At 45.7% G+C, this 13,300-nt stretch overlaps 2 protein-coding genes across 9 annotated transcripts in view; one reads left to right on the top strand and one right to left on the bottom strand.

Moving 5' to 3' along the window:
- The window catches only part of ISM1 (isthmin 1), an 84,616-nt gene that overhangs the window by 1,950 nt on the left and 69,366 nt on the right, over positions 1–13,300 (bottom strand). For both annotated transcript variants that reach the window (XM_085003126.1, XM_001925000.6), the window contains 2 exons: positions 8,127–8,270; positions 3,250–3,339 (listed from right to left, as the gene is read on the bottom strand). In XM_085003126.1, the coding sequence (XP_084859252.1) occupies positions 3,250–3,339; positions 8,127–8,270 (234 nt within the window). The remainder of the gene's footprint in view (positions 1–3,249; positions 3,340–8,126; positions 8,271–13,300) is intronic.
- The window catches only part of TASP1 (taspase 1), a 392,837-nt gene that overhangs the window by 323,997 nt on the left and 55,540 nt on the right, over positions 1–13,300 (top strand). The window lies entirely within an intron of this gene.

The raw sequence follows: 13,300 nt of genomic DNA, 5'->3' as shown, positions 1-13,300 counted from the left end.
ACAATGACTACCCAATGTCATCATTTAGGCTCAACCATCATTATAATTTCCCTCATTAAAAATATTTTTTGGAAATAAATATGATACTATGATGTCTAAATTTTAGTAGGTATCTACAAAAAAAGGAGGATAATTAAGTCATATTTGTATTTGTTCCTGGGTAACCATAACCCCATTATCACCCATAACAAAATGAATAATTCAGAGGGCCATTTTGACTCTTCTTTCTAAATAAGCAATGAGTGGTAGAAAGTGCAATATTTATAGGACGAAGTTTTATTTCTGCCATTCACTGGTTTTCCCTAGGCTAGTGGTCTAACCTCTTAACTTTAGGCAGGAAGCAATCATTATGTGCAAATCTCTATGTAAGAAGCCTCAGAGAGGAAGAAGCTGGTGATCCCTGCTTTTAGGGAATTTAACATCTAGCCCAGAAGCTACTGACCTTGTCAATCTAGAACTTGCCCCCCACCCCCAAGGTGTGCTGTGTTTGGCCTTTACAGTATTAAAAATACTGAATTGTATATACAATAAAAAATATCATTTTCTTTAAAATGCACACGTGCCTGATACTGCATCTGTGAGGATGCAAGCGAGTGCCTCAGAGCAGCTTTAGAGGGTTCGGCCATACCAAGGGACACCCCAGCAATAGCTGCCTGTGGGAGGAGTTTCTCATGGGACAGCACCTTCGCCAGGCTCCTATCCCTCATCAGCAGAGTTCAGCCCGAGGGGATGAAGGTATGTGACCATGAAGTGAACGTCATGGCAAATCCACAGGTGCAACAGGTGGAGGCCACCAGCTAGCAAAGTGCCCCCAACAGGCTTTCTTTGTATGAGCTTTGAGAAGGAAACCTGAAGCCACCGTGTAGCCTCAGGGCCAGTCTGGTGTCACAGAAGCACTCCCCCGCCCCCCACTGCTTGCACTGATAGAAATGACATTTTTTAGCACCTGTGGCACTTTTTGCTTTTGCCCCTTTTAATGCATGCCCAACATTCCACCAAGGTGGGCTTCCTCAGATATGCCTCATCTAACCCACTGCCACTTACTGAGCCAGAAGTTGTGGGTAACCTGCCCACACCATGTCCCTATGCCCCAGTAGCCCCTGTGGTTCTTTGCCTGAGAGATTGCTCTGGCCCCCAGAGCCCACCCATGGGTGCATGACTGCATGGTTGGTCGGTTAGAAGTCCAACAGCCCCCATAGGTGCCTGATGGGAGCTGGTGGATACTGCCCAGATCCCTATCAAATAAAAAAAAAAATCCTTTATTCAAAGACTGCATTGAGGAGTTCCCATTGTGGCTCAGCAGGTTAAGAACCTGATACTGCATCTGTGAGGATGCAGATTGGATCCCTTAACCTCAGTGGGTTAAGGATCCCACATTGCTATGGCTGTGGTGTAGGCCAGCAACTGCAGCTCTGATTGGACCCCTAGCCTGGGAACTTCCATATGCTACAGGTTAGGCCCTAAAAAGCAAAAAAAAAAAAAAAAAAAAAAGGAAAGGAAAAGAAACTTGACCTTGTGTCAGTCAAGCTTTTCTCATCTCTACTGGTATCTTCCACTTGTCCTTCTCACCCTCATTCAACACTTCTTGCCCTGGAAGTTCTCCTTGCGTGGCTGGAATAGTGGCTCCCTGAGCCCTGCCTTCTAATCAGGGTGAGCCAATGGGAAGCCGAAGGGAGGGGTGAGGTCAGGGTATTGTCTCTGAGGCTCCTCCCTCACTGTTATGGGCTGGCTACATCCTCCCGAGAGTAGGGAGTGCCGTCAGGTAACCCTCTCCACACAGCCTCTCTGTGGTTCTAGTAACCACTCCCTTCCTCCGGTCCCTTGGTGACCAGTGAGTGGTAAGGCCTTCCCACTGTTGCCAGCCCCCAGGGTTCTGTACAATCTCTTCTTGGTTTCTGTCTAGCTGCTCACACTTCTACAAACAGACCCTCACCAAATGCTCCTCAGTTGCCTCTTTGAGTGTCTAGCTGATTTGCCATCCCTCTTCATCCATGTGTGTCCTCACCTGCCCACTAGGTGCAACCAGCCCCATCCCCTGTGAAAGGACAAGCAGCTGCCTGCCTGTGGGGCAGGACATGAGGGCTGAGGAGCTCGCTTCTCAAAAACGTGTTACTGCTTTACTGTCTTATGCAAAATTCCCAAACTGAGTCTTTAGATTTTTAAAATTAAATTTTTTTTTTTGTCTTTTGTCATTTTAGGGCTGCACCTGCAGCATAGGAAGTTCCCAGGCTAGGGGTCAAATCAGAGCTGTAGCTGCTAGCCTATACCACAGCCACAGCAACTTGAGATCTGAGCTGCATCTGTGACCTACACCAGAGCTCACAGCAACGCTGGATCCTTAACCCACTGAGCATGGCCAGGGATTGAACCCGCATCCTCGTGGATACTAGTTGGGTTTGTTAACCACTGAGCCATGATGGGAACTCCTAGTCTTGTTTTGCTTTGTTTTTTTAAATCACATGCATTGTGTTTGCAAAAGGCTTCTGCTAAAGGCAGTTTGGTTGTATATGAGGGACTGAGGCAGAAACCCTGGGTGATGGAATTTCCAGACGGACTCCAGTTTGGCTGAGGAGGGCAGAAGTGAAGAGGCTAAGAAAGAGCTTGGGGTGGGGGGCAGTAAAAAGAAACCAGGCAGAAGATGCCTTACCTTTCTTCAATACAGAATTACAGCCAGGAGCACACGGAGCTATATTTAAAAAACCAGGTTTCCCCTTGCACCTGAGTAGGCACTTTCATTTTCTTTTGGTCCATGTCTTTTGTACTTGTTCTAGGACTTTCTAGTGGACAAGTAGAAGGATGTACCAAAGATTTCCAAAAGGTTCGTGTGGGTGGGGGAGCTGGCATAATGTTCAGACAGTTTTCTTTCTCTCCCTTCCTTCCCTCTGTGCCTCTGCTGGACAACTGACATCATCACTTCTTGATTTCACTGGGGGGCACTCAGTGAGGGCTGTGAGAAGAGATTCCATGAGGCTTGAGGCCCCAGTGTAGACTGATCCCGTGCTAGGGGAAGGGTGGTCCTACCCGCGTGCTGTGGAGGCTGTGTTGCTGGCAGGGGACACAGTAGGGCAGCTGGGCTCTGTCTGGTGCAGGAGGGGGATTCAATGAGCAAGAAAGACACTGAGAGAGTTGGACACCATAAGGGGCAAATGAAGTATTTAAATGGATCCAAGGATGGCCTTGCAGAGGCAGAAGGAATCTCCAAAACACAGACTCAATATTTGGATGAGAAAGAAAATAAACCCTTCTTACCAACTTCAAACAGTTTGGTGGCATTGAACTCTTCACTTCCTGCCAGCAGACTCACTTCGGTGGCAGCTGTCCTGAAGGTGTCTTCAATTCCTAAATAAGGACAGGAGCTCATTTTCCCCTAGTTCTATGGAAAAAAGTTACCCTCCCCCATCACTGGCAAATTAAAAAAAAAAAAATACACCTGAACAAAGCCTTTTTTGTATTCATTACGACTCATGGGGCAGAAACTTGCCAACAGAGGAAACTGTAAAAAGCAGGTAGCAGAGCATAAAATATATTAAAGCCCAGATACCCTTTGCAAGGTGAGATCAGGTCCAAATGTGCCTGGGTATGCCTAAGGAACTCACTTCCTGGGCCCAGGAAGGGGGTTTTGGGGGTGGAGACAAATTTAAGGATGGTGCTGTCTGGTGATGTCGGGGTAGCAAAATAAACCAGAAGCCATAGAGTACGGTGGTTAACAACGTGTCTAGGGGTCCACACCAGTCTTAATGACTGGCTTGCTGAGTTCAAATCATTACTAGCTGTGTGACCTTGGGCAAGCCAAGGAAGCTTTGTGTGGCTCTGTTTTCATACCTGTAAATGGGGAAGGCCAAATGACCCACCTCATAGCATTGAATCAATTAAATGAGTTATGTGTCAAGAAAGCGCTGCTGACCGCCGTTTCCCCCCCAGGTATCTGTCTAGCTCATTTGGAGGAAGCAGCAGTCCATAGGGTAAGACATGATCGCTCATAGGCAGGGACTCCTCCAGCATTGCTGACGATGCTTCAAAAAGAATAAGCTGATCCTTGTTAATTATCTATTTGTTACATAGTACCTTGTGTGTATGAATCCCAACCTCCTAATTTAACCCTCCCGGCCCTCCACGGTTTCCCCTTTGGTAGCCATAAGATTGATTTCAAAATCTGTGAGTTTAGAGAGATCTACTCAATATTCTATAATACCCTATATGGGAAAAAAGGATTGATAAATTCATATGTATAACTGATTCACTTTGCTGTATACCTGAAACTAACACAACATTCTAAGTCAACTATACTCCAATAAAATTTATTACAAAAAAGTAGGAATTAAGTTGGGCTTGTCATTGCTTGCTCTGAGGAACCGAGCTTCGCTTACTTCAAATTTCCTGGCTCCTTCTTCCTCCCAAAGGTCCACCCCCACCCCAGTTTCCTTTGAAAACAGGAATCTTGTGCAAGTGGAGGCAGTGAGGAGAGGAAGGGGCAGTGACTGTGGACTATTGGTTGGAGAACTTTGGCCATCCTGCTAGGCATGACTTGATTTCCTTTAAGGGGCTCCCTCTGACTTTATGTGAGGGCCCTAGAACTTGTTTGTCTGGTTGGCTGAGGGACAAAACTTCTACAGTGTAATTACTGTCAGGCCAGGGAGACTGTATGCCCCATGAGACTTGCAGTAATGTTGCGAATTGATACATCCAAAAAGGAAAGAGATCCTGAAAAGGAGCTCCTCCATGTTCAAGGGAGCCCTGAAAAGCTGGAAAAGTCAGGAACAGAGAGGCAGAAAGGATGGAGGTAGGGCCAGGTCAGATGAGAAGAAAACGTATGAACAGGGCTGCTGGCCATACTGCTCTCAGTGGTGAGAGAAGACAAGAAGGAAACATTCAGAATGGCGGCAGAGGAGTTCCCCAGTGGCCTAGAGGTTAAGAATCTGGCATTGTCGTTACTGTGGAGAGGGTTCGTTCCCTGGCCTGGGAACTCTTGAATGCCTTGGGTGTGGCCAAAAAAAAAAAAAAAAAAAAGCAGCAGAGAAGATACCTCCTAAGAAGATCTCTGGGTCTACTGCCTCGGTTCTGGATGCAGCTCTGGAAGAGAAAGCAAGCCCCCAAGCCCTGACAGTAAATACTTCTGTGTGGCCTTAAAAAAAAACCCCAAAACAAAAATCTTTGGAGTTCCCGTTGTGGCTCGGTGGGTTAATAGTCCGATTAGTATCCATGAGAATGCAGATTTTGATCCCTGGCCTGGCTCAGTGGGTTAAGAATCCGGCGTTGCACAAGCTGTTGTAGGCCACCGGCAGCTGCAACTTCGATTTGACCTCTAGCCTGGGAACTTCCATATGCCACAGGTGTGGCCCTAAAAAGAAAAGGAAGAAAAAAAAAAGAGGAAATACTGCCCGTATTATCCATGTGTGGCTGAGCCTGATACCCTTCCCTTTGGTAGAGGTGAAGGCATTGAATAGTTAAGAACACAGACTATGGAATCAGACCGCCTGTATTCAAATCCCAGATGAATCACTTGCTGCCTGTGTGGCTCTTGGCAAGTTAACCTGTGTGCCCCAGTGTCCACAGCTGCCAGTGAGTACCATCATAAATACCTAGTTACAAGGTTATGGTGAGGATTAGACGAAATAACACATGCAAAGACCTCAGAAAGGTGCTTGATACTTAAATATTCAAATGTCCAGTCTTCAAGAGTTTCATTATCATCTTTTTTTCATCTTCATCTTCCCTATCTTCCCTTCATCTTTATCTTCATTTTGGGGGTTTCATCTTATCTTGGTCATTTTCTTCTTCTTCATACTCTCCTTCTCTCTTTCATTTCCTTCCTACCCTCTTCCTCTTCTCCCGTCTCAATTATTATTATTTACTGGTTCATGTCTACCCACCCAAATCCCATCCCTCTGGACTTCTAACCCAGCTTCATTATGATGAGCATGGGAAAGGTCAGGAAAAACCCCTTGATGGTCGTTGCATTTTCGGAAACCCATCTGCAAGGCTGACGGGGATCAGAATGGCCTCCTTTTGTACACTGGCCCCATTTTCTGCGCATGCCCCTTGTTATCATCCACCAGCCCAATCCGATCCTCTCTCTCAGCAGAAACTCCTTTGCTCTTCCACTTTTTGTTCTAAATCTCAGCCTTATGCTTTGAGAGCAGAGGTTCGAGGGGTAGAAAAAGGAAGCCTGGGGTGTAGGAAATGAATGTTCTGTCTCCAAAATGTCTTTCAGAGGAATCACTTGGAATGCATGTTTTTTTTGGAAGAGTCCTAGGCAGTATTTTAGGCTGGTTTTCTCCCTGGCCATGTGGAAGACATGGTAGGTGGAAAACTACAGACCAGGAGTTGGTAAACTTTTTTGTAAAGGGTCAGAAAGTAAATATTTTAGGCTTTGAGAGCAAAAAAGTTTTCTTTTTTGAAAACTTAAGTACAGGTGATTTACAACGTGTTAATTTCAGGTGTATAGCAAAGTGATTCATATATATAGAGAGAGAGCCACATGTATGGCATATGGAAGTTCCCAGGCTAGGGGCTGAATCAGAGCTACAGCTGCCAGCTTATGCCATAGCCACGGCAATGCAGGATCCAAACCATGTCCTCAACCTATACCACAGCTCACGGCAACGCTGGATACTTAACCCACTAAGTGAGGCCAGGGATCGAACCAGTATCTTCATGGATACTAGGATTCGTTACTACTGAGCCACAATGGGAACTCCTATACTTTTTCTTTTTTCAAATTCTTTCTATTGTAGGTTATTACAAGATATTGAATATAGTTCCCTGTGCTATGTATTTCTAGTCCTTACTATCTATCTATTTGATATATAGTAGTGGGTATCTGCTAATCAAAAATTCCTAATTTATCCCTCCCCACCACCCCCCTTTACCCTTTGGTAACTGTAAGTTTGCTTACTATGTCTGTGAATCTGTTTCTGATCCCACTGAGCCACAGTGGGAACTCCTGAATGATCTATTTCTGATTGTTCATTTCACACACGGTCTTGGTTGCATATTTTTCCTCCTCCTCTCTCTTCTTCCTCCTCCTTCACAACCTTTTAAAAATGTGTGGGCCATAAAGACATAGACTGTTGGTTTGAGAACCACTGCTACAGACAGTCACAGTGATTTTTCACTGAAATATGGCCTCTCCTCAAGTTTGCAATGAGTTAAGTCTCTGAATGCCGACAATGCAGTTTAAATTGATAATTAACTACCAAGTTGCCCCAGTTTGCTCCCCTGGGAGCCTTTGGCAACTCTCTGGCCAACATGTGCTTTTTCTATAGATGGCTGTTAAGCCCCTGGTCCCGGCTTCCTTATTAGACCATGAACGTCTGTCTTCATGTGTCTCTTTAAGGTAGAACCAATCCCACATCAAAGGCCCAAATTAACCAGAGTCCACCCTTTAAATTAAGTACATGGTGGCACTGTCTTCTAGGTCACGGGTTACTGCAATTGTGTCTAAAACTCAGAAAACACACTGTTTCATCCACTAAGCTCTTTACTCATCTCTTGTCGCTCCAGTCTGGTCAGAATTCTTATTAGGCAAGTGGTTGTCTTATTAAAAGTCAAGTTCTATACATTTTAAAATATAAATTAAAAGCTTCTCCAGACTCACAGACATAAAGAACTAGTGGTTACCAATGGGGAGAGGACAGGAGGGGCAATGTAGGGGTCGGGGAGTGGGAGGCATACACTACCTTGTAAGATAGGCTACAAGGATGTATTGAACAAACAGGGAATATAGCCAATATTTTGTAATAATTGTAAATGGGGTGGAACCTTTAAAAATGATTTTAACAGATTAAAAATCTTTTTAAGAAAAGCTTCCCCTTGGAGTTCCCGTCGTGGTGCAGTGGTTAACGAGTCTGACTAGGAACATGAGGTTGCGGGTTTGTTCCCTGGGCTTGCTCAGTAGGTTAAGGATCCGGCATTGCCATGAGCTGTAGTGTAGGTCGCAGACACAGCTCAGATCCCGCGTTGCTGTGGCTCTGGCGTAGGCCAGCGGCTATAGCTCCAATTCGACCCCTAGCCTGGGAACCTCCATATGCCATGGGAGCAGCCCTAGAGAGGGCAAAAAGACAAAAAAAAAAAAAAAAAAAAAAGCTTCTCCTTGAATGTGGAGCCACACTTCTGCATACCCCCACCTGGGCAGTTTGGACGGTCACATGTCCTGGATTCTGTTGCAGTGCATGCATAGCCACAGGACCTGGTGCGTTTCTGGTTGCCGTTCCCACAGGTGACACTGCACACAGACCACAGACTCCAGTCGCCTTCACCATCGGTAGAATCTGGAAGGGAAAGGGAACCAGGGATGTGGTCATTGGCCTTACCCAAAGAGTCCCACCATCCCCCCAAGTCAAGCTGCCTGTCAACTGTTCATCTCCATTGTCCTTGCTGTTGGAGGGGGTCAGATGCCAGCTGGTGTCAGAAGGCTTACAGGTTCATTTTAGGGACTAGCCTTGTGAAGGCAGCGACTCTATCTGAGGTTTTGGACATATGGCCAGGGCCTGACCCTTAGAAGGTGTCAAGTAAGTGCTTATTGAGAAGGCAGGCATTTGCAGAGCATGGAACCACGGAATAGTATGGTAGGAATTTTTCCAAAATGACCAGTTACTTCTCATGCAAAGAGAGGAGTCACATGAAGGGCCACCAAGACACTACACATGGGAATGAAGCCTTCCTGGACCTTCCAGCACTTCCCAGTGGGCAGCTGAATGCAACTGATACCATTGGCAGTAGAGGAGCTGCTCAGTGGGGCCCCACCTGAACTCTTGAGCCACAGAATCATGAGAAATACACACAGCTGCCACCATGTTACCCAAGTCTCAAGATGGTTTGTTACACAGCATTCGATAACTGATACATAGTGGTAAAGCTAGAAATTGTCCTTTGGGGCCATCACTCAATATCCATCCAACAAATACTGAGACCCTATTATGTACCAGGCACAATTCTAGTTCAAAGGTCTCTGTCCTGTGGCACTAATATTTTCATGAGAAGACTCAGATCATAATCAATAAACATACAAGATGGGTAAATTACACAGTAAATAAGAAGTTGATGAATAGTGTGGAAAAAGGAGAAGCAGACCAGATTAGGGGGCCTGGGAGTGTGAGAGCTGTAGGGGAGGTTGGAAGATGATCTAGACTAACTTCCCCTTTTCAAAAATAAGGACACGGAGTCCTGGAGAGGTTGGGGGACCCATTCAAGATCCTAAGGGTAAGAGAAAGGAAAGCTTAGGCTCTTGTGCTAAGTCCTTGATCACTAAAGCATGAAGCTTTCTGCAGCACCTCTACTCTGAAGTGCTTTTTCCTGCTTGGTCCAAATCTTCCTCCAGCCCTGGGGCATCTGCCAGGGCCAAGCACAGAGCCCCAGACGTGTGCCTTGCAGAGAAGGGGTGCGCTCCATTTGCAGCAGGTCATGGTGATTGTTATTATGCAGGCCTGGCATGCATGCAGTCCACACATGTTACCACCTGAACTGTGGGCCCTGTGCCAGCCTCCCAGGCTGCTGTTTCCAAGGAGTTCACTCTGAATGCCTCTGAGGCAAACACAGGCCACTGAGCTCCTCAGCCTGTTATGCAGTTGGTGGGCGGACAGCTGGTTGACCCTCACCCAAAGCAAAGAGTGTGCTCACACCTCACCAGCCCCAAGGGACCACATCTATTTCTCCCCACTTCCCAAAAAGGAATTTTTCCAAACTTTGATTTTCTTCTAAGAAATGGTTTTCCAACCACTTGGCCAAGCAGATGTTTGAAACTACTGCCTGGCATGAGGGAGGGGGACCTGTTTCCCTCCCATCAGCTGCCTTTGTCCCTCCCATTTTTTCCTGGGCATCAGCATGGTGGAACTGGAGAGGATGCTGAGATGAGAAGCAGTGGCTGCTCCCTCCAAGATCTCTTAGTAAACTCTCCAGATGTGCCTGGAACAATCACATGTTCGCAGCAGGCATGTCCAGATGTAGCTGGTTCTATGCACAAGTGAACACACTCATTGCCTCCCGTGTGAAGCCCCCAGACCAGATTTCGTTAAAGGAAACAACCACTGTGATAAAAAGCCACCAGTGAAGATTATATTTTCTTTAGACTCATAAAAAGGGGGTGGTGGGTCATTCAGAAAAAGCTTACTAAATCACCGAGGTAGAGTCCATGTGACCTGTGTGGTGGGTACTGGCCTAAGACATCATCCAGTGATGCCTAGAAGCATCCCACTTGAAGTGATGTGGAGGAGTTCCCGTGGTGGCTCAGTAATGAACCCGAATAGTATCCACAAGGATGCAGGTTCGATCCCTGGCTTTGCTCAGAGTGTTAAGGATCTGTTGTTGCTGTGAGCTGTGGTATAGGCCAGTGGCTACAGCTCCAATTTGACCCCTGGCCTTGGAACTTCCATATACCCATGGGTTCTGCCCTAAAAAGCAAAGGAGGAAGAAGAAGAAGAAGAAGAAGAGGAAGAGGAAGAGGAAGAGGAAGGAAGAAGAAGGAAGAAGAAGGAAGAAGAAGAAGAAGAGGAAGAAGAAGAAGCAGCAGCAATGGGGCCCGTGGATGCTGCCCTAAAAAGCAAAGAAAAAAAAAAAGAGAGAGAGAAGAAGCAGCAGCAACGGGGCCCAACCATCTAGAAATCTCTTGCAACCATTCCTTCTTGTTGCAGTAAAATAGAGAGCTAATGTTGGGAAACACCATATCTGAGCTTTGATATTTTAGCATTAAATGCACCATTTTGGAATCTCTGCATGAGGTAATTTCCTGTTTTAGCTTCTTGGATCTAAATTATTGAATGCCACTACTCTGTCAGATTGTGTGAAAAATGACTTCCATAATTCTTTTCCTTATATCCACCCTTTGGTTACCACCCTTTCACATGGACTCTAGCCTCGGCCATGTGATTTGCTTTGGCCAATGGGAAAATAGAAAACAAGATGCAAAAGGAGGCTGGAAAAGGGCTTATGCATTTGGGCTTGTCTTTTTGCCATAGGGAACTCTTTAAACGCCTTGTGAAGGGCCAGGGATACTGTCCTGCTGGGACCCTATCATTCTGAATGAAGCCATGCTAGACCATGCAGCCCCAGCCTGCAGACTCTAGAGAGAGAATACATTTGTTTTTCAAAGCCACTACGTTTTAGAGGTCATTTCTTTTCTTTTGCTTCTTTCTTTCTTTCTTCTTCTTCTTCTTCTTCTTTTTTTTTTTTTTTTTTGTCTTTTTAGGGCAGCACCGTGGCATAAGTAAGTTCCCAGGCTGGGGGTCGAATCTTCAGAGCTGGAGATTCAGACCTATGCCACAGCCACAGCAACGTGGGATCTAAGCCGCATCTGCTACCTACATGGCAGCTCACTGATGCTTAACCCACTGAGCGAGGCCAGGGATAGAACCTGCATCCTCATGGATACTAGTGGGGTTCTTAACCCACTGAGATACAACAGGAACTCCCAGGGGTGGTTTCTTAAGCACTAAAAGCTGATTGTTGCAAATACACCATAAAAATCCTCCCATAACATTCTCTCTAGATGGCAAGCAGGCTCGGGAACCATGAAGGGTTTATTCCTTCGGTAAGTGGCATTCTCCATGTCTTTGTTTTAAATACTCACAAAGCCATTTTTTTTTCCAAACTCTTAAAACATACTGGTTCCCCATCCCCCCAGTTAGGCATAGAGCATTTAGACTGTCATGCAGCTAATCATTTCTACTGGCCAGCAGTGAAATGAAACGACCTCTTGGGGAACACTGGGTACACCAACCCCACTACCTGGAAGCCTCTATAGCATACAACCCCAGATGAACGTCCCAGACAAGCCCCACCTGGAGGGGATTTCTATTTGTTTAATGTGTTTAAAGGATCGAAAAGGAATTCCTGATTGGGAGGACCAAGTTTTGAGGGCAGTATTCTTTTCTACACTAATAAAACCATCCTGTTCTGATTTGCTCACCTACTAGGGAGTGTGGCTCAGAGCAGAAGATGAACTCGAGTGGCAGAATGAAGATGACAACAAAGACAGTCCCTGCGAACATTCGCGTGATGCTTTGACAGCCCCTATCTGTGACATCAAAGAGCTCGGAGGGCAGAGAACAATCCACAGGGCAGTGAGCTGAGAGCTGGGTTTCAAGGATGTCATTTGAAATTTTAAAGTGGTCATTATTGGAGTTCCAGTCATGGTTCAGTGGTAACAAACCCAACTAGTAACCATGAGGACATGAGTTTTATCCCTGGCCTTGCTCAGTAGGTTAAGGATCCCGTGCTGATGTTAACTTGTGGTGTTGGTCCAAGATGTGGCTCGGATCTGGCGTTGCTGTGGCTGTGGTGTGGGCTGGCAGCTACAGCTCCGATTGGGCCTCTAGCCTGGAAACTTCCATATGCCATGGGTGAGGCCCTAAAAAGACAAAAAAAAAAAAAAAAAAAAAAAAAAAAAAAAAAAAAAAAGGACCATGACCTATCAGAAAATTGCAAAGAACCGAGTCCCAGCCCAGGTTACACCAAGCAGTGTTCATCTGATTTCATTATGCAGGTTATTCAGAACAGTCTTGGGAATGGCATGCTACTATTTGACAGAAAAATATCTTTCTTTGCCCTGAATGATACCTTAAGTATCTCAAACACAATTTGATCTAAAGTTGAGCTGACTCATGGTCACATTATATGCTCCCACAATCACAAATTAGGTCTATCTTCTGTTGTATATTTATCATTTATTCTAAAGATGCTGTTACATTCTATTTATTTCACCTAGGATTTTTTGAAATATTCTTTGGCCACAAATATTTAAATTCTTATTAAAAATCCAACCTTCAAAATTTGAGATCAACATCCTGCCCTAAGCCCAGTTTCTCTGGCAGTTCTGGCTGGTCTCAGGTGAGACAGCAGATCCTCAGATACAGTGATGGCTTTGCCACTGTATGAACCCCACTTTTTTGAGTTATATATTTTCTCCTTGTATTCTCCATAGCACCCAACACAGGGATAAATACTTAGCAATTGCTCTATACTTTCTTGGAGTTTTTTTTTTTTTTTTTTTTGTCTTTTGTCTTTTTGTCTTTTGTTGTTGTTGTTGTTGTTGTTGTTGTTGTTGTTGTTGCTATTTCTTGGGCCACTCCCGCGGCATATGGAGGTTCCCAGGCTAGGGGTCCAATCGGAGCTGTAGCCACCGGCCTACGCCAGAGGCACAGCAACGCGGGATCCGAGCCGCGTCTGCAACCTACACCACAGCTCACGGCAACGCCGGATCGTTAACCCACTGAGCAAGGGCAGGGACCGAACCCGCAACCTCATGGTTCCTAGTCGGATTCGTTAACCACTGCGCCACGACGGGAACTCCTCTTGGAGTTTTTTA

The sequence above is a fragment of the Sus scrofa genome, chromosome 17 (genome assembly GCF_054392235.1).
Source record: "Sus scrofa isolate SSC_HxYL_T2T_F1_AM1 chromosome 17, Sscrofa_HxYL_maternal_Yorkshire_Landrace_v2.0, whole genome shotgun sequence".
NCBI lineage: Eukaryota > Metazoa > Chordata > Mammalia > Artiodactyla > Suidae > Sus > Sus scrofa.
This window is presented reverse-complemented; position numbering and strand designations above follow the sequence as displayed.